Below are 26,555 nucleotides of genomic sequence, written 5' to 3'. Positions count from 1 at the left end.
GCAGAATTGCAATATAAGCGGTGATAAATCACGAGATACGAATAGTACTAAAAATAGAATTCATAAAGAAAATAATTCCAGTGCTTTATAATTTCTCTTCTTCACTAGTGGATAAGAGATTTTGATTCTTTTAACCAAAAAGCTTGTAATTAGACAAGAAAAGAAATGAAAATTTTACGGACAGAAGCAATAATCTAGTATTCGTAAAAACAAATTCAAACCTCTTTCGGTGCTTTAATTGGATTGTTGGTAATGTTGGGTAATTAAGAAATTGTTTTCTCTTAGATATATACAAGCATCACTTAATAATAATGAATAAGTAAGTATTTCCATTAAATAGCATTATTAAAATTCACCTTCCTTGAAAATAATGAATATAATTTAACATCTCTCAGTTATAGACCCTCCGGTTATTCTTCTATAAGTGGGTCAGTCGAGCTATTAATATAAAGAAGCGCTCTTAATACCACTACTGCATATCAGTGAATAGATAAAATATGTAAAAATACACAGAATATACGTTCATTTTCTTGAAATATATGACCAATTTAATGTATAAAGGCACTGTAAAGCGGTAGAACACCTACATATAACTTTATTCATGAGACAATAGACTTCCTTCCGTAAAAAAAGCGCTCCCCAGACCATTGTGTGGCGATATACCGGTCTGTAGGTATATGCATCTTGTGTCATAATAAGCTTGTTGAATTTCTCTATTTCACAAAAGCGCTTTCCTTTAGCGCATTAGAACTGGATGAAATAAAAATTGCTGACTTGGCATTTTAATGCTACATTTTCAAAACGAGCAACATCTTTTACACCAACGGAGCTATCCTATCAACATATTTATTCCACTCTAAATATTTCAATGCTATAAATGCTATGTTTCATTAAAACTGTCGGAACTGTCATAATTACAAGAAGTAAAAAACTATGTTTTCGATAAAAATAAGTTTTTTTTTTTAAATAATGATTAGAGCACATTAGGTCAAATATGAGGTGAATTTTAATGAATCGTATTGCCTCGAAAAACTCAATACTTGGCACATTATAAAGGAGTTAAATACAATTATTTCGTGATACATCTGTCACGGGTACACCATAAAAATTTCATTATGATAGCTAGTACTCTCACCGTAATAGTGGAAGAAAATACGACCCAGTTACGAAGATATAGCTCGCTCCGATAATTCTTCACTTTTACTCTACTAAAACCATAAAGGTATTAGAAGGATGAAAATGCGACTTTCCCACTCTAAAAAAGAAAATGATACGTAGGAATTATTTGGAACTTCTATCTATATAACCTTAAGCATAGCATCAAACCTTCCAAGAATCGAATCAACTCCTCCTAACGTAATTTTACTTCGTTCCTAAAGCGCGAGAATTTCATCTGCCGCGCGTATGTTTTTTCTCCGGACGTGATTGGGTTTTTCCAGCTCGGTGCGGAACCACCATTTTGTCGAGTCTGATCTCGGGAGAAACACTCACTTCGGGGGAAAGGAAAGAGACCGGACGTCAGCAGCGAGCCGATTTCCAACGAGAACCAAGAGGAGGAGGAAGTCTCTCCCACCCTCCCCCACACACCCTCTGTCTCCACCACGAAATGACATTCCTTTCAGCTTACCGTCGCGTAACATACTTGTTCCCGCAACGAAACGTTCCCATAGCTCTCGACGCGGATGCTGCCCAGGGAATGGGAATGTTTTTCCGATGAAAGAACCGCCACTGTGGGAATTACACGACATCTTTGGGTGGGTAGTCGCGCAAACCAATCACGAGACGCATTCCATACCCCAGTTTTCCGTGCTCTGGGGAGGGATGAGGGTGGAATTGCATACCTCGCAGGATATAAAGTATAAAAAAAAACAGCGAAAAATAATAATGCGCGTCCCTTCTTCTTTTCCCGGAACGGAACTTGATACTAATGATGTATTGACGCGGCGAAATAAAAGCCATAATAATCGGGGCTCTCTCTCCGGCCGTGCAGATTTCATTCGCTCCAATAGGTGGCGCTCGGCACTGTTTTAATTTTTTTTCCTCTCGTGAGGCCGCTCAGTGTTCTCTCTCCGTTCATTACTCTGGCAGCTCTGCTTAGAGCGGAGGGAGTAGTATTAATACGAAATATGTATTTCTATAGTGTACACAAGAGCCTTACTTGGGGTTCTATTTGAAGTCAGTGCATGTGCTCGCTATGATCTATGAAGCTTACTTGCAGAGGCATATACCATACTCAGCTAGCAATGCAGGCATCATAATTATCTCCCCTATTTAATTGAATTTAAACGAATATTACCGTGAAATTATAAGATAATCTAACTTTAATTACAAAATAACTTCACTTTTCTGCGCAATAGGCACACTTCAATCGATAAGCTGATTATCCTATTGAGAATTTCGTCATTCCTAAGTTGAAAAAGAGTAAAAGTTTTAGATAAAATACTCAGTGTTTTATTCACTTATTAGATTTATAAATATGTAAGCTTCCAGTTTTCCCCCTACATAAACCCAAATAAAACCTATTGAAAATGACATTCATTAAAAAGAAGAGACTGTCAAGCCTAGTAAAATTCGGTGCCTCACACACGATTACTAAGAGGTATCTGCGGATACTAGAGGCTTTTTCCCAAGTAGGTTCAAAGACTTTGAGGCCATTTTTTCATAATTAGTTCAATGTTGTTCATAATGACTTTAATTAATCTACAAAACACTACTGTCCACGATTCTTATAAAATCAGATACTGGCGCTCCAAGGTGTTAAAAAGGTAATCTATCCCACCAGTTTTTAGAAAAACCCCCCTTTTAAAAAGCAATTTTTCCCGCTTTTCATCATTTGAGAAGAGCAATTTAATTTAAGAATATAATTAGCAACACAGCGTCATTAGACTCAAATAAGTTGTGACTCTGAAGGATAAGGTTAAGAAGAGGCCATTCTTATCAGTAAATAAATTGCGGTACAAAGATTAAAGTATTTTATTCGATTGATACTGACTTTCTAAATTTATGGCGTAATTTTTTAGAAAGAGAGGTGTCGGAGATCCGAGAGGAAATGCGGTCACACAGAGAGCCACAACAATCAGTGGTGGCCGATAAAGAGCTGCGAGTAGGAAAACAATATATGCGACATTTCATAGTACCTAAAAGCCAAATTTAACTTTTATCACCATAAGAAGCTCAATATTTTTCACGCCTCACGCTCGCCGAGTGGATATACTGAAAATGAATGTGGATAGTGGATATATTAGTGGGATATAATAGTAGGATGAGTGGATATACTCAAAGAATTTACTAGCTTAGCTTAGCTTATTACACTCTAATAGTGGCTACGATGGCAGTTGGTTTCATTAAAAAGTTTTTTTTTGTTTAAATCGGTCTTTAATTTTTAATTCTGTTTGCGAAATAAGAAAAGAAACGGGGAAAATTCATGAAAAAACTACAAGGTAAAATTAGCATAAGAAGTATTAGTAATTGAAGCAAGGGAATAAATAAATACTAAGCAGCAAGCAGATCTTAGCTGTCCATGAATATATATAATATTTTATACTGCATGAAATGCAGTGTAAAATTTAGCATGAATAAGGATTCATCACTTGAAAATGACTTTGTCCAAGAAATTTTGCTCAAGAATATAAAAAGAGGATAATTATCTTCCAGAGTATTCAAAAACGTCAATCTCATTCAAAAGGAAGAACACACTAAAAGTTATTTTGTAGCAAGGAAAATAAAATTATCATTCACCAGATTATCTCAGCAAATTTTATTTCAGATAATCATAACCATGCCTAAGATTTCTGAAAATGTCACTTAGAGTATTTTTTTCATAATCTCAAAACTTTTTGGGCAATATATTTAATTCGTAAGATATTTATTAAGAAAATCGACGTAGTCCACTTTCGACAAACACTAAATTCTTTGTTATAGTCTAAATAACCAACAATATAATCCTAACACCGCTTCATAGCAATGAAATTGTCATAATGATGCATTTAATGAAATGTCTCGCCCAGTAATCCCACTCCTTTCCGTAGGGTTGAATTCAACAGATTAGATAACATTGGTGGTTAGTCTTCGTATTATTCTTTTGAAGCGTGTAATAACTATAATAACCTCTAAAATTCCCTCAGGGGAAAAAGAACCCCATTTCATCAACTCCATACCGTGAATGCACGAAGTTAAAGCAAACTTAAATGAATATGACGCGGAAAAAAGGCGGCATGAATGGGAATTGCACCACCTAATATCGCACGAATGTCATATTCCCGGAGAGAAATTTTTTTAGAGAAAAATAATGATGGCAACAAGCTGCATATTCAATGCTCCACGAAATTACTGGGGAAATGGCCTTTAGAAATTAAAAGGATGGGAGACAACCGAGTACCAAGGATGAGGATGCATTACGATGTACGAGAAAATAAAAGAAAGCCGTGAAAATAAAACACTCTGCAGTGGGTGGGAGAAAAAAAACCGTAGAAGACCGGTCCGGGATTGGGGATGGGGAAATTAAAACGACTAATCGATTTGTTACGAAGGCAGGTACTTTACTTTCTTTTTCGATTCCCCGGAGCGGTGAGAGGCTAGAAGGGAGAGGCGACATCGGCTTAAGTTGACGATTGTCGGCCGAAGCCTCGGTAGGGGGGCCGACACTCAAGTCGGATTCTGGGGGATTTATAAAAATGCGGATTGCATCGCTCTGAAAATTAACATCCAGCCTCCTCCATAATTTTTTTCACTTCGCTCCGCGGACTTAGGCTTCCAGAGGATTTTTCGAGTACTACGCCGCAGTGTTGGGAGAGCTGCAGTCGAATCTTGTGGATTTCCCGTGCACGCAATAAAAAAAAGAAATAAACCTCAGAGACTATATGACTGTGTCCGGCAAAATAATTCCTAACATATTTATTATTTTGAAACCACGGAAAACGCCCTCGTAATTAAATTTTCCTTGTAAATTTATGCTCACTATTCAACGATTTCCAAGGGATGGTGGGCATATTTTTTCCTCTCCTCGTGCCCACTTAAAAATTTTATTAGATGGCCCAAGTTTCAGCCGCAAACTTCTTGAGTGGTTGGGTCTATCTTAATTGCATAATGATAATGAATAACGTACCGCAGAATTTCATGGAACTTTTCTCTTACCTAAAGGTACGGGACATTTGGCCCTTAGTGCATAAAGTTTTTGGAAAAATCTCCATTTAGAGAATGTCTAAGTGGGCTTCGTGCCAGCCGCAGGGATGAAGATAATAAGACTCATTTGAAATCAAGATAAAGCGACTTAAATTTACCAAGAATCTTTAGGAATATAAGACTTATTATACTGTAATTTAATTCTATTTCGTTTCAATCCTTGAAGGCGTAATTTACTTAGTTCTATTGCTATAAGAAACATTTTTACTCCTATTTTGAATTTTATTTATTAACTTTCGTTCGGGAGGAAAGAGGTTTAGTGTCATCACGAGTATTATATAATACGTCGCGGATTTTAGGACTGTGGACTTAGGGTGGTTATTACCCTCGAATGTAATTTCTCTGACTTTTCCCTGGCAAAAATCATCATTTACTATGAACTTTTCTCGACTCTTTTTGATCATTACATTCCATTGCTCAGGAGTAATAGTTAATTTGCACAAATTTTGGTTGAAAATACATATTTAAATTCTTCTTAATGTGCTCAAACTCACAAAGAAAACATAAACACACAGCTGATTGTACGTTGAATTTCAGAAAAGTAATGAAATATAGCATCACTTTTAATTGATGCATAAAACACTATTTATTTCCGATTAACACAAAAAGCGTTGTGGTTCTTTCGACTCGTGAGGCATGACAAATTCTCCTTAATGCCTTCCACAAAATTCTGTATCTTATCTGATATCCCCCGCTAATTTCAAATTCCCTGACTTTATCCCAAATTTCCTGATTTTCTTGACCTCTTACAACCCTCATGATGTTGCATTACTAGAACGTAAAAAGATACAGGGGATTTGAAAGAAGATTACGTCAATTTACCCCAAAAATCCCCATGAAACTAAATATTTTGGCCAATTTTTTAATATAAAAAAGAGCAGGTCAAGATCGTATCACTTTAATAAAGTTTATTCTATACTTTTCTAATAAAATAATGCTCAACACAGCTAGGAACAGATTCCCTAATAATGTTATATTTCTAAGGAAATAAAACTCAACGATTGGAGAAGTTACGAGGAAATTCTCAACTCAAAGATTTATACGACTGTATTTGCTGGATACTTCACGGGTAAATGTCTATTAAACAAAAGGAAATTTGGATTATGAAACATGACTGACGTAGTATTAGAAAGAACACCAACACATAGATCTATTACGTAAAGAGGACGGCAATGAAAGAATTAAAACATGAACCACACGAGTAAAATTAATTCAAGGGCTTGCTAAATGAATTAATATCGAATTTATACAAATGGTAAAATATACCATTATATTCTCCATCAAGCCCTTTAAATATTCATGAGTTTCACAGCGTCAAAAATTAAATCATCTCTTTCCACCACTGACGTGAATACGTCTATTTCGATACCATTCATTCGAGAAGCTAAACAAGTGTAACGCAGCAGTGATTAACGTTATCTTTGCATGGAATACTTTGGTACACTTAATTAGCAAAGCATCAAAGGTATCTACAAATTATCTAGACATAGTGCTTTGGCTCGGTTACACTAATCTCCAGCAAAATGATTGTCTGTTTCCCTTGAACGAAAAGGCAGAGCCAAATTTTCATAATGATAGGCATTAATACATAACATGAGAAAATCTTCTTCGTTATTTTAGATTATAACCTTAACAGGGTAGTTTTCGAAGCAGTAATTTCTTTCTTAAGGGGAAAACATAACGATCAATGTTGTGGAACGAGATATAAGCTGATTCCATGTGCGGTATGCGGTAAATCATTTTTTCCATTGTTTTCTGTTACATATGTATACCATCATCTGCTTCGCTATTTTACCTAAAAAATCCTGTCATATGACTATGAAATCCAAGTTACAAGTCTCACACTTGTCTGGGTACTATTAGTCCCGAGCAACGCCGGGTGGCCTGCTAGTTAGTTATAATTCGGCATGTTGTTGCACGATATCTCTCAGGAAAAAGTTGACTTCATAATAGGAACGAATTGAACACAAGTAAGCGAATCCTTTCGTTTCAAGATTATTATATAACATTCAAAAATAAAATCCAGATTGGTACTCACTTGAAAAAGTAAGAGCCGTTGGCGTATCCAAAGAAGGGCACGGTGTACGTGAGCATCCATATGTTACCGCCCCCACAGTCGTAGTAGGGGCGGCTCCATTTGCCATCTTCGTAGACAACCGACAGTATTTCGTCCGGCTCCCGCTCCGTATGCGTCGTTTCGTTGTACGTGTAAGTATTGAAACCTGGAATGATAAATTGTTCGAAATAAGAATAACTAACGTACACACATATGCATTAGACTTATATGTATAGCATATATTTCCATTTGGGAGCAAAATTAAAAATACCTCCAACGTCTATTTCCTAATATATATCATTAACACAGAAAAAATATTATTACGTAGAGAATTAATTACTAGACCCTAATTGTTTCATATTTATCGCATGGTTATCAATTAACTGGCTTGATATAAAATAACATCTCCTCCTTGCTACAATGTTGCAATTCCAAATATTGAATGAGTGCAAAATTAATTTCGTGTGCATTACCTGAAGCCAGCAAAGTGAATTAATATTACAAAATGTGCTCAATGCTTATTATTATGTAAAAATAAAAATTGATCGTTAAGAGACCATGAATAGCACCCATATTGTCATAAGTGTGAACCTTAACGGTAAAAAATAGTATAAAATGGCATTTAATAATAAGTTCAAACGAAGTTTAAATACGATAAGCAAGTAATATCATCAGGACTCACTATTCCTAAACACAATATCAAGATAATTAACTGGGATATGTCATCACCCCCACAGATTCCATAAAATCTAAATTTAAAACTATGAATAACAAGGTTATACTTTTTCATGAAAATAATGTACATGACTGATTATTTATATAGGACAAATTGTATATGAAAAGCTAGGAAGGAAATGCATGATAATGAGATTTTTCAGAAATTATAAATAATTCTGATTCTACCAAATATATAAGCACACCTTTCGCAAAAATAATATTGATAATATTATTTTAATCTCTGTAACTAATTCCACCACTGTTGCATGAGTCGCAAATCATATTTATCAAAATAGTGAACTTCAATTACTAATTTATACATTTACCCACGATTCTAAGGAGGAGTTTTAAACATTGAATGCAAGTATACTATTTTATAGCTTTACATTTTGGCTTCAATAGTGTAACAGGAACGCAACAAGGTAATTTTTAATTAATGAATGGTTTTTTTAGACATTTCTCACAAAAAATACAAGATTGGGATCTGGAAACCCATTCAATGCTACTTCCGTGATACGTCGGTTCTTGCTCTGCCCGTGTTTGCAAATTATAAATTAACCAGAGGTATACTCTCTTACAAAACCATCTGGGTTATGTATGAATGCACTAATGAAGGTTTAAAGAATATACTCAGCAACCTAACGATTACCATTTCCAGTAGGTATATGTTGAACAGTTTTCATAAATATCTAGGCAAAGATGAAATGATGCTGGCTCAAAATCATGGGGATGAAAATATTACTTATTAAAATGCCACTCTTTCGTGACATATATTCCGGCAGTAAATCTCATAATCGCTAAGTGATGTGGAAAGCTACAGCAAAATCATGAATCGATATAAACGTGAAAACAATCATCATTACTTAATAAAATCACAAACATTTAAAACATGTGATAGAAGTTAAAAGAGTCCCAAATATGACAGCGCGTCAATTGGATTTTTTATATAAGCTTTAGTGGAAATAACACTATGATATTTTTCCACCAACAAATATGATCAAGATTAAGTTTAGACAGAGAAAATAACTCCCTTATCAACGGCCCAAAATTAATCGACCTTGGTCTGTAAGTATTATTGAAATTTTAGCAACTGAATATTTCCAACTTACAAAGTAACCAGAAAACTCTTTTGAAAGAACACTATTATATCTTTTCGGTATAAAGCATTCATACTTAGTTAAAAATATCATTTTGATAGAATATTGCGTATTTCATAATATATTTGATACAACTAAGTGCCTCGGTATTTCTGGGCAAGTGTTTTACTTATTTTACACATGCCCCTCTAATTAGATTTACGTTACATATATACAAGAGATAAGTTGGCGATTTTGGTGCATCCTTACAAACATCGGGTGAAATGATTGACTATGGTAAGGCCACAAACAATGGAGCGATTGAAAAAGGTTAAGGGTTACTTATCGTCATAGGCCGACGACTTAAAGTAGAATCTTCCGTTAACTATTTAAAAAATACCAACTTATACCTCAGAGTGATCACGCTATACAACAGCGAAAATAATTTTTACACAAAAATAGCGTTTTTCTTAGTACCTCTGCCTCCTGAATAGGAAAATTATACCAATACTTCGTATTAAAATCCAATAGTTTGCCAATATTGAGGGTATTTGAATGTATGCAAGAAATTTATCCCGGAAATGTATCATCCATGCAGTGCACAAGATACATACTTTCCGTGATTATCATACCGAATGTCACATTCTATGATTCTTCTTTCATACTTTCTCATTCCAATTTATTTCCTTCACATCATTTCACATTTAAGTCCCAAAGCATCTGCTGTATTTTCCAACATACGCTTCATCTATCTGCCTCGTCCTTCATTCTCTCCTATTTGTTCACTTACCAGCCGAGAGCAATTTACCATCCCTTTCACAATTTACCCTACCGTGTTTGTCTCCTCTTTATCGTGCGCAGTGTTTTCCTGTTCCGGATTCTATAAAGCATCACTTCGTCCCTTACTCACTTATCGACTACTTTTATTCTCTCTACCTCATCCACAAGTCTTGATGCGTATTATTTTATCAAAATTCACTCTTAATCAAAAGCTTTCTTTAACGTGGGATTTCATTAATTATTTGGTCTCGACATGTAATGCACCCGCAATCTGCATTCAAAACATTCCCTAGTTACCAATAACGAACTCTATTCATCGCAATCGGTACATAAAAATGTTTATAAACAGGGGTCAGAAAGAAAACAAATGTAACTACGAAGATACAATACAAAGTTGGTGGTGAAGCTGTGTAACTTAATTTCACTGCTTTTATTGCTCGTGAGATTCATATTCCAATCGTGAGTGCGATGAGATAATGCCATGTTTGTGTGATTTAGAAAAAAATGTAGATAACAAAGCCTAGTACAGCTAAAGATACAAAGTAGATAAAAAATGTAGATAACGTTTATGCAAGAAAATTGTTCTCAAAGCTAATGTACACTGCAATATTATGTCCTCAAACTGGCTTGGGTACGACATGAATATGTACAAACTTATATTTTCCACATTTTTTACACAAAAAGCGTGCAAATCTTTAAAAACATCCAGCAAAACTTTGCATTAGTAGCATTTTAAATTGCCTCTTCCTCTTTCCACCGACATTTACTGTGTGAAAATTCCAAACTATTTATCAAATTTATATTCAAAGCTGGACTTTGAATTAAAATAGAAAATAAATCAAAAATATACAAACTTTTTTCTCATTCAATACAAAAATTTCCAGTTCATAAACAAAAATATCGTCACAAAACCAACAGCGAATCAGAATTCAACAGCTTGTTTCCATCTATTGGGAATCAACTCTCTCCAGAGAAAATGCTCATTTAGAGCAATGAATAAATAAAAATTGGTTTTAAGAGTTCAGCTGAAAATAATTTCAGTGGAGGGATTTCTTCATAATAATTAATTAGTAACGAGGTCATTTTGTTGCAACTTAGCACATGTGAGCGAATGAATTTTTAAATACCAATTTTAAATGTAATATGTAACTCTATACATGTCTTCATGAGAAAAAATTCAATAGATCATGAATAAACCAAATTCGATAGCTAAGGAAAGTAATTATTGCACCAGGATTTAATGATGAATAATCCGGTTTCACATCAAATGATTTTATTTTTTATATAATATTTATAATAATGTGGTAATATTAAAAAAAACTATCATATCTACTGTCAAGATTAACTTTAGCGTAATTATTTTCTTTTTAAATTACTTGATATAATATTTATGAAGAAAAGCATATCTCGGTCATTTATACCAAGTTTTACAACTTGTACAATAATTTCTAAATACGGGATCTAATACGCCTTTGCAATCATTATTCTCAAATATCGATGAGGATTTTGAGCGCGAAAGAGGAAATTGCACCACTACATTAATTTATAAAAGTAGAATATTATATACTGTAAAATCAAGTAGGGTTTAAAAACCGTATACGAATCTTATACAGTTTAAAAAAGGAAGTATTGCATGTATGATACCTCAATATATGCATTCTATTTTCCTATATTAAAGACTCTTTACAAAGACACGTAAATATAAAACGTAAATATGTTAAAATTCTCCGTTGAAGTACAAACTTTAACAGAGCGTTTGTTGAATAGAAACTAATGAGCAATTTGGAAACAATGGTCGATTTTCCTCCACAAATTCTTAAAGACTAATCAGATATAGTGATTAAACGATAATAAAAAGTTTCTAAAATAATTCTGCATACTTTGCTGCAAATTTAAATATAATAAGAGATGTAGCATTCGATAATCGTAGATGTGAGAGTTGCTGATACGACATTTGAAAAAAATAACGAAAAATCTTTTAAAACTTGTATTACACTTTTGGAAAGCTTTAGCGTAACTGGGTCTACATCTGATTCAATGAAAATAAATAGGCATCAATAAATGTTTTTTTATAATTTACATATAATTATCGAGAAGCGAAAACAGAAAAATTAATTTCACGTAATAGAAGCGCTATCTGCATCAGTCACCTCACAAAGTTTAATAAAGCTGCAATGCCGTTTCATCCTTTATCACGTGTATTCAATGCGTCCATCAACAAAATCGTTGAAATAGCCAAGAATAAACACGCATTTTCCCGTTAACAAATGTAACATTGTAATGAGAGCCGCGACTCACAGCAATAGGAATGGGCTGCACATAACCCTTCGGCAAACATGCCTCCTGTTCTTATTAGTCTAAAAGGTCGAATGAGCGACGGGTATACATATTCATTGCTGTTTCCGAGGCGTTCAATTCATTGTGAAGTCTCTACACTTCCGCTTCGTAACGTATGATATGAAATAGGAAAACAAAGGATATTTTTATACAAGTACTGGAAATTGTGGAGCGCGTATTCATTACGAAAGTACTTTAGATTTTGAAAACAATTATTAAGTTAATTTGAAAGGAGACTAGACAAAAGTCAGGGAAAAAACTACTTTTATTTTTAATTTATTAAAACATTCTTCAGTTTAATACACTGCGTAAAATCTTTGTAAGCCTTCAAAACTACACAAATAAGGAAGAAAAACTTACAGTCACCGAGCGATTCTTCTGAGATTCTAATGCAAACAACTCCTCGGCATTATTTCCTCCTTGAGGATCCCAAGCCTTGATTATGTTGAGCCGAAGCACAACCGGTGGCCATAGGATAGGGCTTCCTTACCGAATGAAATTAAAACGAGAACGAGAGCCACAAACTGCGTTCAAATCACCAAAACTTGATTCCGTTTCAATAAATTGGTCTCAATCGATGAATAGAATTTGAAAGTTCATTTAATCATGGTGTGCCAATATTTATGGCCACCTTCTACTTTACCACGATGCTTCATAATTTGTATGAATTTATTAAATATTATTAATACTTTAAAAAGTAATAAAACTATTACGAAGTACTGTTACAAATAAAAACCTGAAAGAAAACAAAATAAAATACAGTTTACAATTAATTTCAAAAGATTCTGAGCGAAAACGTATTTAATTTTTATTTTCCCTGATATCTCATGAATCATCAGTAGTGAAATGTAGTGAAATCCCTCAACTTTCATTCCAGATATAATAACCATATGGGATTACCATAATGAAAGGCAGAAACGCGTTGGACGCTCAAAGATAGACGATCGTGGATGACGGTATATTTTATAAAGTGTTAAATTTTCATTTATATTTAATTTATTCAGGTTTGACCTCAGCAAAAAATCTATTTCCCCATTTTTTATTTTTCCTAATATACCATAAATTACGTAAAACGGCTAAATACCTTTCTGAATGAATAAATACACTTTGTAAATTTTTACTATATTTTCACTATTTCATTCTCGAGTACCCGCGTTACCTCTAAATATCTTTCTGAATGCATATAAAAACACTTTGTTACCTCGGGTACTCGAGAACGACATTTTATCGTCGAAACGCGTCGTACCAGCAAATGAATAAAGTGAAAATTCTCAAAGTTTATATTCATTGGACAGGTATATTCACAAAGTTGAAGCCAAATCTATAGATTTCAACTACATTTCTTCTTTCTTTCCTGAAATTTCTTTCTAGCTTTTCAAAGTAGTGGCAAGCTTGAAAACCTCTATGGATGCGTGGAGGATTTCATCCTTCGGAGCTGCAACCCGCACACCCAGCCTCCTCACCCCAAGGCCCCCTCGCCCCCCCAATCCCACCTCCTCATGTCGGAGCACAAACGAGGGCGAGCATTTCGAAGGGCGGAAAAGGAAAATTTCGAGGGCACGTTTCCCTCCTCGAGGAGAAGCAGCAGAAGACGGCAGCGCGCACACTTTGTACTGCGCCGACTAACGAGGGCACTTTCCCATCTCCGCTTATCCCACTCCACCCTCCCCCCACTTGTGCACTCCTCTCGTTTGCACCACCCACCACTCGAGCATGGCCCATCCACTCACGCGACCTTTCTCCCCCTTCGCACTCGGAAATCACATTAATCCGGCGAGGATCCGTTTTTACAACGGCATCGGACGTGGGCGGGCGGCGGCTGTGTCGAGTTTCGCAGAGAGAGTGAGGGCAGCTGCCGCTCTCCGTTGCACGAGATGATGTTGATATCCTCTCTACTTTCTCAAGCTGCTGCCGTTCTTTCACCGCCACGCCCACCCGCTCATCCATTACGAGAATGCTCGCTGGGAGAGCGGGGAGAGGGAGGAATCTTAGAGGTTCAAAAACCCCATAAATGATTGGGAGATGAGACCGTATTAAGCGTAATCCTACTAACTACGTAATGTACTCCCTCTCCAGATGTATTCCCTATCTTTTCAATTTATTCTAGTCATGACCTCAACTCCTCCAAGCCTATCCTCGAAACCTATTACTCCGTTCACAATAACTTACTCTCTCCAAAATTATACAAATAAGAAAGAAAATCTTGCAGTCACCGAGAGATTACTCTGAAGAGGAATCTCTCTGTGAAGAAAAGGGGGAATCTTAGGGGTTCAAAAACCCCATAAATGTTTGGGAGAAACAGTGTATTAAGTGAACTCCCACTAACTGTATAATGTACTCCTTTATCTTCCCAATTTTTTCTGGTAAAGACCTCCACTCATCAAAACCTACCCTCGAAGCCTATTTCTCCGTTCACAACAACCTACTGTCTCCAAGGTATGGTATATGGAAAAGACGACCGACAGCTAAGGTCACATTTGAGCCATGAGGGAAGGGTACATGAGGAAGGGTGGAGGGAAATCCGCCGTCGGCATCAGCCTGTTCTTAACGAAAGGCGCCAAGGGGACCACGGCTTAACGTCCCATCCGACGGACGGAATGTTGCGCTTGAAATACCCTCCACAAAAAATTCAAGCAGAGATTGGGCAGTCTCTGAAAATTCTCTGCCACCGCTGGAATTTGAACCCGAGACCACGGGATGGGAAGCCGACACTTCATCTACCAAACCAACCCTATCCCCTTGGTTCTCTCCAAAATTATACAAATAAGAAATAAAATCTTACATTCGCATAGAGATTCCTTTGAGATTCTAATGAAAATTTCACCTCGGCATTATTATCTTTTTGAGGATCATATACCTTGGTTAAGTTAACCCAAACTACAACACTCTTACTCGAGTGGTCGCATTTCGTCTGTTTTTAAGAAAGAATGATTGTCGAAAATTGTCATCAAATTTCGCATTAGTATTATGAAAATATATCTCGGTAATGCTTTCTGATGTTAATAATAATATATTTGCAACGGAGGATGTTCATATACCTTTTCAAGCCGCTGCTGCCATTGTTTCACTGCCCCGCCCCCTACCCATCCACTCCGAGCATGGGCATAGTGAGCCGGGGGATATAGGGGATCAAAATCCCGCTAAATCAATAAAAGGTACAGTCTTAAAGGTATTTCTTCACAATAAACATCCTCTTTAAATAAACACATACTAACCCCACGAAATTTTTTTCTAGCAATTGCACTGACTGCCGAAAACCCATTCGTTAAGCCTTTTTTTGTGTGCTCACAACGACGTGAGAGTACTACTCTTGTTCAACTGGTTGTATTTTTTCTCTCTCTTCCTGACGTATTTCTAATGTACAATTGTCAATGAATACTTTCATCTGAAATGAGAATGTTTACCCCAGTATTTTCCTCGATTTAAAATTTTCATATTTGTAATGCCCGTGATTATTGAAGAAAGGCTACCTAATGTGGCCAGATAATTAAAAAAAAAGCGGAAGTTCTAGAAAAAGCATGCGTCAGGAACTGAAACGGAGTGATTTCTGCTCAAATGGGGATACATTACCAACGAGACTTGAGTAGCGGCAGACCTTCACATTATCCATTAAAATGGCTTAAAGTTTATACTGAGACACAAGCATTTCAAAATCTATTAAGAAAATGATGAATCTTTGAACTCACTAAAATACATAAGTCCTTTAAAAGTTGACGCGGAGGAAAATAGGACAAATTGCACTTCATCTTCATTTTTAAACAATTTAATTCACCTAATGGTATGGTTTGGTATGCATTTGGAGGGGTCGACCGATAGCTGAGGGTAATGAGCGCGATAAAAGTAGAGGGGGAAGTGTGGAGAGAAAGCCGGCGTCGGCAATAGCCAGCTCTTAGTGAAAGGCGCTATAGAGACCACAGTTAAAAGTCCCAACCGATGGACGTGTTGTTCAATTTGAAGGCTCCCTAAAAAGCATTCAAACAGGGATAGAGTAGTCCATGAAAAAATGTTGCCAAAGCTGGGATTTGAACATATATCCCCTGAGTTGGTAGACAGAACTATAGCTACCACGCTAACCCGATCCTCTTTCTGCTTCAGGCTCCGAAAAGAAAAGTATTACGTACAAGCAACGAGAATCGGTCTTTTTCTTATTTTAACTTAACAGTAAGCAATGCTAAAATTTAGTGCAAAGTTACAGCATGTAATGCGACCACATTTTTGGGCTAAAGCACTCACATCTCCATTGACCCTGATCAGTAAAATAAATATTTCAATAATCATATCTCACAATCAGACGCACATCAAATGGGAAGTTAATTTTAGAGCACTTCCAATAGTTTTAGGTTTCTTAGGGTATACTTGCATTGGACCCTGATTAAACATATTTAAGTTTTCCGTAACTAATGGCCGCACTAACACAAATCAAATGACGCCGCTTTCAGTTGTCTTGAACTAGCAAATTCTCTATTTCAAATCAGGCACAGCTAAATGATGTTACCGAGAACAAGGCTTATTACTTTCGTTTGTTCCGACAACCCTTTTTTCATAAGTGAAGTGAGGGGTGAAATTCCCCTTCTAATCGCCTCTCTCGTCTCCAATACTGACTCCCAATCCCCTTTTCTCTCTCTCTCTCTCTCTCTCTTAGCATCAACCCCCGGTCACGGGCATCGGGCTATATAATTAGGGGGAAGCTCTTGCCTCCGCAGCTCCTTCTTCCGCCAAGATTCCTCCCTTTTTTCCTCCATTTGTTCCCCTCTTGGACCCGCCAATTAAACCCAAGTCCTTTTCCCCCTTCGACTTTTGTCCGCCCGTCGTCCCTGCCCTAACCCTCTCAAAAACGAACGCCCACGCCCGAGTCTCTCCTCCCATAATTTCCCGTGCCATGCTGATATTCCTCCTCCTCCCCATTCCAGTGGTAAGATGGAGAAAAGGAACATCTCTCCAGACATCGACATCTTCGTAGCGGATGGTATCTGCTCAAAAAGCTGAGGCGACCCCAATTTCTTCCGTATCGACGTTTTTACTAATAGCGCCCCCTGCCGCACGAGTTCTTTTTTCTTCCTCCCTCTCTCTCCATCTCTCTCTCTCCCTTTTGCATGCATGTTCCTCATTATTTATCATGCTTCCAATTATTTGGTCGATTTGTTTTTCGATTTAAGTTACACCATTGAATGCTGTACAAAGGATTGATGCAAAATATCTCTTTTGACCACAGACATCCACAGACAGATCCACAGACAGATCCACTGGGTATCAAAAATCAGTTAAACGTGTTCGTTCCAACGAATTAAACAGTTTTCCCAATTTATTAAAGACTATTCGTCACTACATCTATTTAAGGTAAAGTTCTTCCATCACCTATAAGACATATCGTTCAGTGTATAATGATTTTGATTGGGACATCCTAAGCCATTGTTTTACTAAACTTTGGGTTGTTCTTGACTGGGTATTATCAGTTTTCGTATACCCGTTTCATACAACTGTCTCTGTTCCCCATGTCTCTTGCTCATTTATAAAAGTAATTATCGTAAATCAATTTTCAATAAATTATGTTGAAAAAATAACTGGATCGGTATATTTATTTTACTGCTCACATCGAATGTTTAATTGCAAGGAAATTATAACAGTTTCTATTTTACAGCAAAAGGAAAACTTTTCACCTATCCTGCAATTAGATAAGGTTAAGATTCGGAAGTTGAGAAAGAGAATTTACCCAATCCTACACTGTCCCACTTTTATCAACTACGGAATTCTATAGGCAAGGCATTGACAAAGATTCAAGTAAGGAGCAACAAAGTTTTTTCCCTAGGATAGTTACTAGCTTCTTTCCCAGCATCACCATAACTTTTCAGACGCACGTGTCCTAACTTCTTGTGCAAAGAGTATTCCCTAATTTGTTTTTGTCATTCCTTTCTTCTCTGGGCCCTTTAATACCCTATGATACCATATAAACTTCGGAATTGATGCAGATGGAAATGTGAGAATTTGGGTTTTTTCCATTTCTCCGCATTATTTCAACCAGCTCCTGACCCCGAAAAGTAAGGTATTACGTGTAAGCAACGAAAATCGGTCTTTTGCTTTACTTATAAAACAGTGAGAAATACTGGAATTGAAAGATTTAGTGCAGAAATGTCGGCAGTAATGCAGATCCTAATCCGATAACGATCCCGAGAACTTTTCACGCAATACTGGAATTGAATGCAAAAAGAGTATGGAGTACGCAACAGTTTTTTCCGAGAATAATCACTTGTCATTTCTATTCCCAGCTTCTCCATAACTTTTTCAAACACGTGTACCTTTTATCCCCGTGCAAAGATTACTCCTTTGATTATTATCGCCATCCCTTTCTTTTCTTCCTCGTCTCATTCACTTCGTGCACACCCACTCACAATCAGTCCGCCCTATCCCACCTCTGCCAATCCTTCTGCCTCGGACCATCTCGCCCAGGGGGGGCGCTTTCGAAAACTTTTCCCTCGGACTAAACGCGTACCATATGGACGCTACGGCGGAATAAGACGCGCTGGTTGATGGAACGGGAAGAAAAAAGAAACAGCAGTCTGGGACCGCATGTGGCTCGTTTCTTCCTCTTCTTATTCGCGCCGTCTGTCTATGCCGTTATTGTAAACTTGTTCCGGGCTTGTTTCGGACAATCGCCGGGGAAAAAACTTCTTTCGGCGCCACGGGAAGTTTTCCTCTTTACGGCAAATGAAGGAGAGGAAAAAAATATCGCCTGCTCGTGAATACTTTCTTGTCCTTTCAGATAAAAAGAATGATCGAATCCCTTTTTTACGGCAGGAGCATATATATATTTTTTAGAAATAATTTTCGTCAAAAGTGGTGGATTGGAAGCGGAAATCATCGTGGTTTAATCAAACAGGACGAGAGAATGGAAATCGAAATGGTTTATTGAAGGTGAATGCTTTTCCCTGCAGGGAGTTTCATAGGGCTTCCATTTTCCGATTTTCCTGCGTCCTCTTTGCGCTGTAGCTTAATATTATAAGTAAATTTTATAGGACAAATGTTACGACCATTGAACTATCAAAGAAACATATTTTTCAATATGAATAAAACAAGAAATGAAAACCATACAGAGATAAGCAAATTCTAAAAATCATTTTATTTTCTCGCGGCAACAAATAACCCACTTCTCTCAATATTTGTCTCTTTCCATTCTTTCCTTGTGATTCCAATCTCGTCATTATCTCTCAGGCGCAGATTTCCGCTTTCGACTGCATTTCCAATTATTTCGCTTTTCCTCTTGTTTTGGGGATAAATACTTCCCCTGAATTAATTATTTCAGAGACTCAACCGAGTTTCGCTGATTAATGATAGCACTAATTATAAAGAAACAATTAATTAAAACTTATTTTCGATTCTCTCTGATTACAGTTCACTTCAAAAAAGGATCGTCGAAACAGAAAATATTTCGCATGACTCAAACTTATTGCTCGATTACGAACCACAACACTTGGTAAGACATTTTGTGCTAGGAAAAACGACACTCTCGCAGCATTAAGAGGGACTTATTTCGTTCGGAAGCCTGAATATTTTAGAAACTATGCTCCAAACATAGATTAATTGGTATAATTAAAATCAAGTATTACACTTACGGCCTGCTTTTACAGCACCAGTACTCTGTTTCACTGGGAGCAGCATAAGTTAAAGAGATAGGTAGATTGGAAGATTTAAGTGCTTGATTTCCCTCAGTGTACTAATAATAAAAAGTATGTCGTTCGTTTGATCAAAATGATACCCCCTCTGAGCATGACGTCACTAACGTGAAATTCGTACAAATGTTAAACAAAAATAAAAGTAAATAAACAAGAGACATGCGAATAAAATGATAAAAGTTATTTCACTATCCACTAGTTATAAAATAATAACAACGCTTTTCGACGCTTAGCGTCATCACCAGGTCAAATAGAAAAGACAATTAAAACTTAAAACAAGTCACTTGTTATTTCTATTCGACTTGTTATATCTATTTGATCTTATGACGACTCTAAGCGTCGAAGCGTGTTGTTATTTTTAATAAACGAGTAGAAAGTATAATAAGTTACATCATTTTATTCAGCATGCAGTTCTTCCATATCTCACCAAACAGTTGAAGATACATGCGGATCTATGGTCGACTAAATAATTGGCATTTAGGTTCCGGGTCGTCGGAACTGTGTCAGAGGGTATATTTACAATTCAAGGCAGGGCTATGCGATACATATTTGATTGGCTATAGCAAATTTATGCGCATTTTGAGTGGAAATCTTAATTGAAAGAGAAATTAAATTATCCCCTGGGATGTCGCGCACCATTCAAGGCGAGGATATTAGAACCGAAGTTGTTTATCGCTTTGATTTGATGTTTAACTTATCGTGGGAGAACAACAATTCGGCAAACAGGAAGAAATAAAGCAGTGAATAAGTGTTCAATCAGTGTATAATGCACGTAGTGGCTTCACTTTTCAGATTTGCATGATTACTGATTACTGCCGTAAATACTCTGGTTTTTTTAAGTTTAGCTGCTTACCTCGTCGTACATTATTTGTCGTGTATGAGTACATGATTAGGCTCAAGACGTGAAACTAAGACAATAGGAGGTATTTATACAATATCACACGCCGATCGGTTTATTCAAATGTAGAAACTTTAGACCCGGAAAAACTTTTGGAAACCAATAGGCGTGCCCTCTTGTAATTGTAAGTATAACACAGTCACTTTTATTCCTCGATCAAACTAAAGCCTGAATCACACAATCATTTGTTTCGTCCCTCTTAGTGATCACTCGAGCGATCGCTTTTCGCGACCGGAAATGTAATCGCTCGAGTGATCATTTTTCTTAATAACACGATCCCTCCCGCCGTCGCCTTTTGCATCATTTCCGATATCACAGCTTATTGTCATAGCACCCGCACCACGGAAATATATAGAGTGTTTGTGCTTACCTATATCGCTCCCACGATTGTCGAACGTTGCGCTACAATCGCTTCATACGGGCATGCGTTCTGATTGGTTGATGTGGTATTTCAGTGACGGTTTCAGCGACGGAAAAAGCGACCGGAAGAGTGATGAGAAAAGTGATGGGAATCCTCATCATTGGAGTGATCTTGAAAAACAATTGCGCGCGACGATCATTTCCGAGTGATCACTCGAGTGATCGCTGGATCGATCACTCGGCAAACGCGAAAAAAGTGATCGTGTGATTCAGCCTTATTACAGGATAAAAATTGACATTGCAGCATCTAGAAATCGATTGAATTAAAATCTATTCAATCACACGGCGCGGCAGTACAAGCTTTTGGCGTAAACACATAAGAAATGCCTCCTTTTAATCAAGCTATGATGAAACATTCTCACGCTTGCTATGCATTAGCAATGAAGATTTTGGAATGAATTTAACAAGAATGTAAATTTTACACAAAGGAAGTCACTACTAATATTTACAGGTAAAAACTTCACTGTGAAAAGGTTAATAAATAAGCATTACAACGATACCGACATTCAATTCTCTCTTCATAATTATCGGTCAAATCTAAGCGTTCGGTTCTTCAATACTATGCAATTTACGTGAAAATTTCAGAATTATGGTGTTTTTAATAATTACATCATTTTTTGAGAAAATTTATTAGCCGCATTCGTCTTATATCTAATAGATTCGAAGCATTATATAAATTTATACAAATATCATAATTTCCTTCGCACACATCTCTCGGTCACTAGCAGTCACTATTAGTTGTGAATTCTAAATAATGTAGAATAACTTTGACTTCTTTGCAACTCCATTAGTGGAGTATGTTGATCCGAGGATAACATAAAACCCTTTTTTCTTGTGAAAGCAAACAACGCTCCTTGGATACCAAGCTGTTGATGTACACCTGTTGATAAAAAAATGTAAATAGACTCCAATGACGTCATCACTAGATGTGCAACGACCTACCTTGTATCAATAGTACCATGCTTACGCTGGAAAATCGCAATCATAACTCGTGTCAGCGTTGATTGCGCACCTACGTCAATTCCCGATTCCCGTCCTCGGTCTCACCCTTCGCTCCACAATTCCATTAAACCTACGGACCGTGGTGCTACACCCTCATTTCAGTCAAACATTGGTTCAAAATGTATTTTGCACGTTACTCATGTTTCGATTCGAAATTAGAAGCACAAATATAGTGATATTACTAAAATAGTGCCAAATGGCGTTTTGAAGACTCATTCCTGGTAAATATGATTGAGAATGTTCGACTTGTTTTTGTAACACCTACTGAAAAGGAAATAGGCGATATATATTACGCAATAATAGTGGCAACATGTTTTACGCAACAAAAGTAGGCAAATATGAAATAAAAATTTACCCAAATTAACAGCACTTGGCTCAATATTTGATGCATAAAATTTCATCGCCCGTTTATTCAATGAAGAAATGAAACCCACAGCACAAAAGAAACGGTATTTTTTAAAGAGATATTCATCAACACATTTTGTCACCTTTTAATGATCTGCTCAGCCTTTCTAGTTCCTTTCCTAACTTTTTGAACTTGTAAAATGAATTCGCCCAGTGTGAACTTCAATTCCCAATGCGTCAGTCGAAGCTAATCGCTTTACATGCACATACCACGTTCTCATGCCACGCCTGCAAAGAGCTCAGGAATTTCTAATTAGTTATTTCTGCTTTCTTTTCAGTTGGATCACCATTACCAACGGCGTGACAGAGAAAAAATACATTCACGAGAGTCGGTAAACGATCCTTATCTTTCCAAGTGTATGAAGGTCTCATTGAGCCTAGATGAGCACATAAAGTCAGATTAGGTCATTACGCACATTACTTATGCCTGTCCGGGTTAGACTTGAACCGTGAACATTGCCATTAGTCCCTTTTACGTGAGTCTCACGCTCCCGTTATCATTTTCCGCCACCTTCTCCCTCTCTTGCAACCTTGATCCTCGCGATTGCCACTTATTCCACGCCATCAAGCTCATTCGCCTCCTCCTTGTGTGCAGTCACTCCGCGGACTCACCCGGGCGAGGCTTATATTACCATCCGATTTCTACGTCTCCACCAGAAACCTCCCTGCTACCCACGCACACAAAGTTTTTCAAAGGGGAGCGTCGCAGCTTAAATCACGGAGGCGTCACTCAGGTATACTGTGCTCAGTTCAAGCCCTTAAACTTTCTGCGGTCCGCGCCTGGCGGTTTCATGATCTCAATTTATGCACCGCTGCTCGTGCTATTCCGTAAGAATGCCCCTGATAGATTTGTCTTTATCCAGTCTCGCCCTGGAATGAAACCTTACGGTGATTATTCTTCAACTTTCCCATCAGAGCAGACTTGGTCTGGGAGAGAGAGATAGAAGGACAAGTTTCCTCATTCTCCCCCGCCCGCCAAATGTCTTTCAACGCTGAATCGCAAACTTCTTTTCGCTCGCCTCTTTAGTTCCCTCTCGCATTCCGGGGCAGGATAAATCTTTCAGGGGGCGCGCCACTTCATTTGCTCCCCGGTCACGCACCATCTTTCTCCTTAGCGACGTTCCTCCTTGTACGTATGTACTGCGCCTCCTTCTTTTCATTTTTTTTGCGCCCACTCCATTCTGGTCCGATAGTTCGTCCCTACTCCATCTCCCTTGTTCCCTCCTTCCGCAGGACGAACACTTTTCCACGCGGGGCTCCCTTCATTTGTCTTCCCATTCGTAAACACGTATACCCTCCTCGCCCACTTATCGCCGAAACCCTTATGTGTTTTTCGTTTTTTCTCCTGCTCGCACACAACCCCTGTTCGCCTCGCTATTTGCGGAGAACAGCGCCCCCACCACGTGTTTCCCGCCGTAATGCTCTCCTCTCCGATGATGACGCCCTCCACCCACGGACTCGGGAAGATCCAACCAGTGGCGTGCGTGAAAGGGAAGCCTCGTAGAGAGAGGAAAAAAATAGGAAGGAGAGACTCCGTACGGAGAGAATTCTTTCGCGCTCACGCCCTTTCGAAGAAATGAGCTCTTTCGTATGCCCCACCGACTGTGTGTGTCCCTTTCTCCCCGCCGATAAGTATTCAAAGTCTCGCGCGGTCGAGTGCACGGATTTTTGGCGAATTTGTCCCATTTTCTCCTCCTCCTCTCCCCGGGTCAGTCCTCAAAAAGTCCGCTCCTCCGGGTCAATCCCCTCTCAGGTGGGTGGGTTACACACGTCGTGGATTTACACCGTATTGGGTCGGGGCAAAGGGTTCCCACAGGAGAACACTGCTGTAAGGGCACTTGAGCCGTCTTCCCAGCCCTCACAGTATCCCTCTCTCCTATACACTCCCGTCTTCTTTGCGGGGAAGCCCTCACACCCTGCTCCATAAATAACTTAAGTGTGTAGCATACCAAGCGAGGAATTTGGTTCTTTGTGTATTTCCCGTGTGAAATAAAGTTCTGAAGACTATTTACAGCCAGTTTGTACTCCCTTACTTTCTTGTATGTGTCTAGGCAATTCGGATTACATGCTAGGTAAGCTTGCAAATGTTTCAATGACCGACCGAGTTATCGTCTTGATACTGACAAATTAGAGGTGAAAGTGTTTAAAATCCATTGCTTTTTTTAGCCCAAAGTTATTAATGGACTTCTGTGGATACATAAAATTGATTGATTCAATTACAATATGATGGAAATTTTGCATATTCATTATTGAATTACTATATCTGAGAAAATAACAAAGTTAACTTATTCGACCATAAATATCTGAGAACCTAGACTATACTATACTAAATTTTTTCTTAATTTGACCTCTTTGCTCTTCTTTTTCCTTGGGTACCTAAAGAAATTGATGGAGGTGATTCAGAGGTTTAAATGAGAAGGGTTACAGAGAATATACAAGCCGATGACAAAATGACTACCCATGAGAATTGGCTGGTTCCAAATAAGAAGTCAAGAATGCATGTTTTATGTTCAATAGTGGATAGGCAGTTTTTTTTAGACGGAATACCCTCACGAAATACGCTCATTGGAATAATTGAACTCCAAAAAAATCACCTTGCTGTAATAATTTAAACCCGGATCATAGGGATGAGGAACTGGTAGGTATCACACCCACTACACTAATCCGTAGCTCCGCCTCTTTTGCTATCAAAGGTGATGGGATGACAACGCCTGCTATGAGGTTTTCATGCGAGTCGCACGTTATTATGGTGATATACTCGTAAAGTTTTTGATCCGAGGATGAGGAAACAGAAAGATTTTATAGGCATAAGACTCATCCTATGAACAGAAACAAGACCTCGCATATTTCACAGCACCTGAGCAGGGCCAACTTCATGTGTCGAGGAATCATAAAAATAGAATGCCTACGCGGGCAACTCCTATCGTGCTTACTTTTTGGTATTTCGCTTTTATTAGGGATACATAAAAAAATTACGTACCATAAAGGTTAACAGTAAATTTAAGAATATTTTGATTAAAACCACACCATAAAAAATTAGCAAATAAGCAGGGAACCTAATTACAAAATGTATATACTCCTGAGCAAGAAAGTTTCTGTGACATTTAAATTTGTAGCCGTGAATTATAAAACAGTACAAGTCCATTCAGCTCAATTATGAAACAAACCAATTCCTCAGCACATCTTCAAAGGTACCAGAGGCATCGCTTCGACTTATCCCCATAAACAGATGTTACGCTACGCAATATCCGTTCGTACAATTAAAGGGAAGTTTTATCAGCCCCAAAACACACAGAAAAAACTGTTCATCAGAAATTGGTGCCTGGTAGACTTGTGCTTGGTAGACTTTTGGAAATCAGTCCATCATTTTTCGATTTCAAATGAACGCGATGGCAAACGGCGGCAAGTTTCTTGGCTGCCATTATTTTTCATGATCGGAGTTACAACAGTAACCGTGAGACACCGTAGTGGCTGTGAAAATAGTATTTATCTAGCTACACGGCAAAGAATAATATTTGAGCGCAATGGTGCAACCCAATGAATTCGGAAAGTTCACCTCGTACTTTACAGACTTTTAGTCGATCCGCTCCAACTAGGCGCATTGAAAAATTAACTTTTAATATCCCATCCCGCTCCCTCAACGAAGCTCTCTCTTCGTGACCGGCCTCTCAAAAACCCCAACTCCTAACGGCTCACAAGCTCATCTAGGCGACACAAGAGCGCGCAAAGGATAAGGGTATACAATGGAGCGTACAGGTGAGCGCAGTACCTTACCTCAGCAATCGGGAGGGTGATCTCATAATTTACACCGCTTGCGCCGGATCCCCTCCGCATGAACAAAGTAAACCTAACGACCATTTGTGGGGAGGGAGGGTGGGGATGGAAAGAAATCTTTCTTACAATGCGGAGGCGGTGGGTGGGCTTGGGTTATGGTAGTGGCGACTAGGGGTGGGGGCAATTTTCTCGCGGGGAATCGTGCATAATCCTCCCCTGGAATGTAGACTGGTGGAGGCGAA

At 37.9% G+C, this 26,555-nt stretch overlaps 1 protein-coding gene across 1 annotated transcript in view; it reads right to left on the bottom strand.

Moving 5' to 3' along the window:
* The window catches only part of LOC124162347, a 494,698-nt gene that overhangs the window by 240,147 nt on the left and 227,996 nt on the right, over nucleotides 1-26,555 (bottom strand). The window contains exon 4 of the mRNA XM_046538856.1: nucleotides 7,220-7,403. Coding sequence (XP_046394812.1) covers nucleotides 7,220-7,403 — 184 coding nt within the window. The remainder of the gene's footprint in view (nucleotides 1-7,219; nucleotides 7,404-26,555) is intronic.

This window comes from Ischnura elegans, chromosome 1 (genome assembly GCF_921293095.1).
Source record: "Ischnura elegans chromosome 1, ioIscEleg1.1, whole genome shotgun sequence".
Lineage (NCBI taxonomy): Eukaryota > Metazoa > Arthropoda > Insecta > Odonata > Coenagrionidae > Ischnura > Ischnura elegans.
The sequence above is the reverse complement of the archived record's forward strand: the minus strand, read 5'-3'. Positions and strand labels throughout refer to the sequence as shown.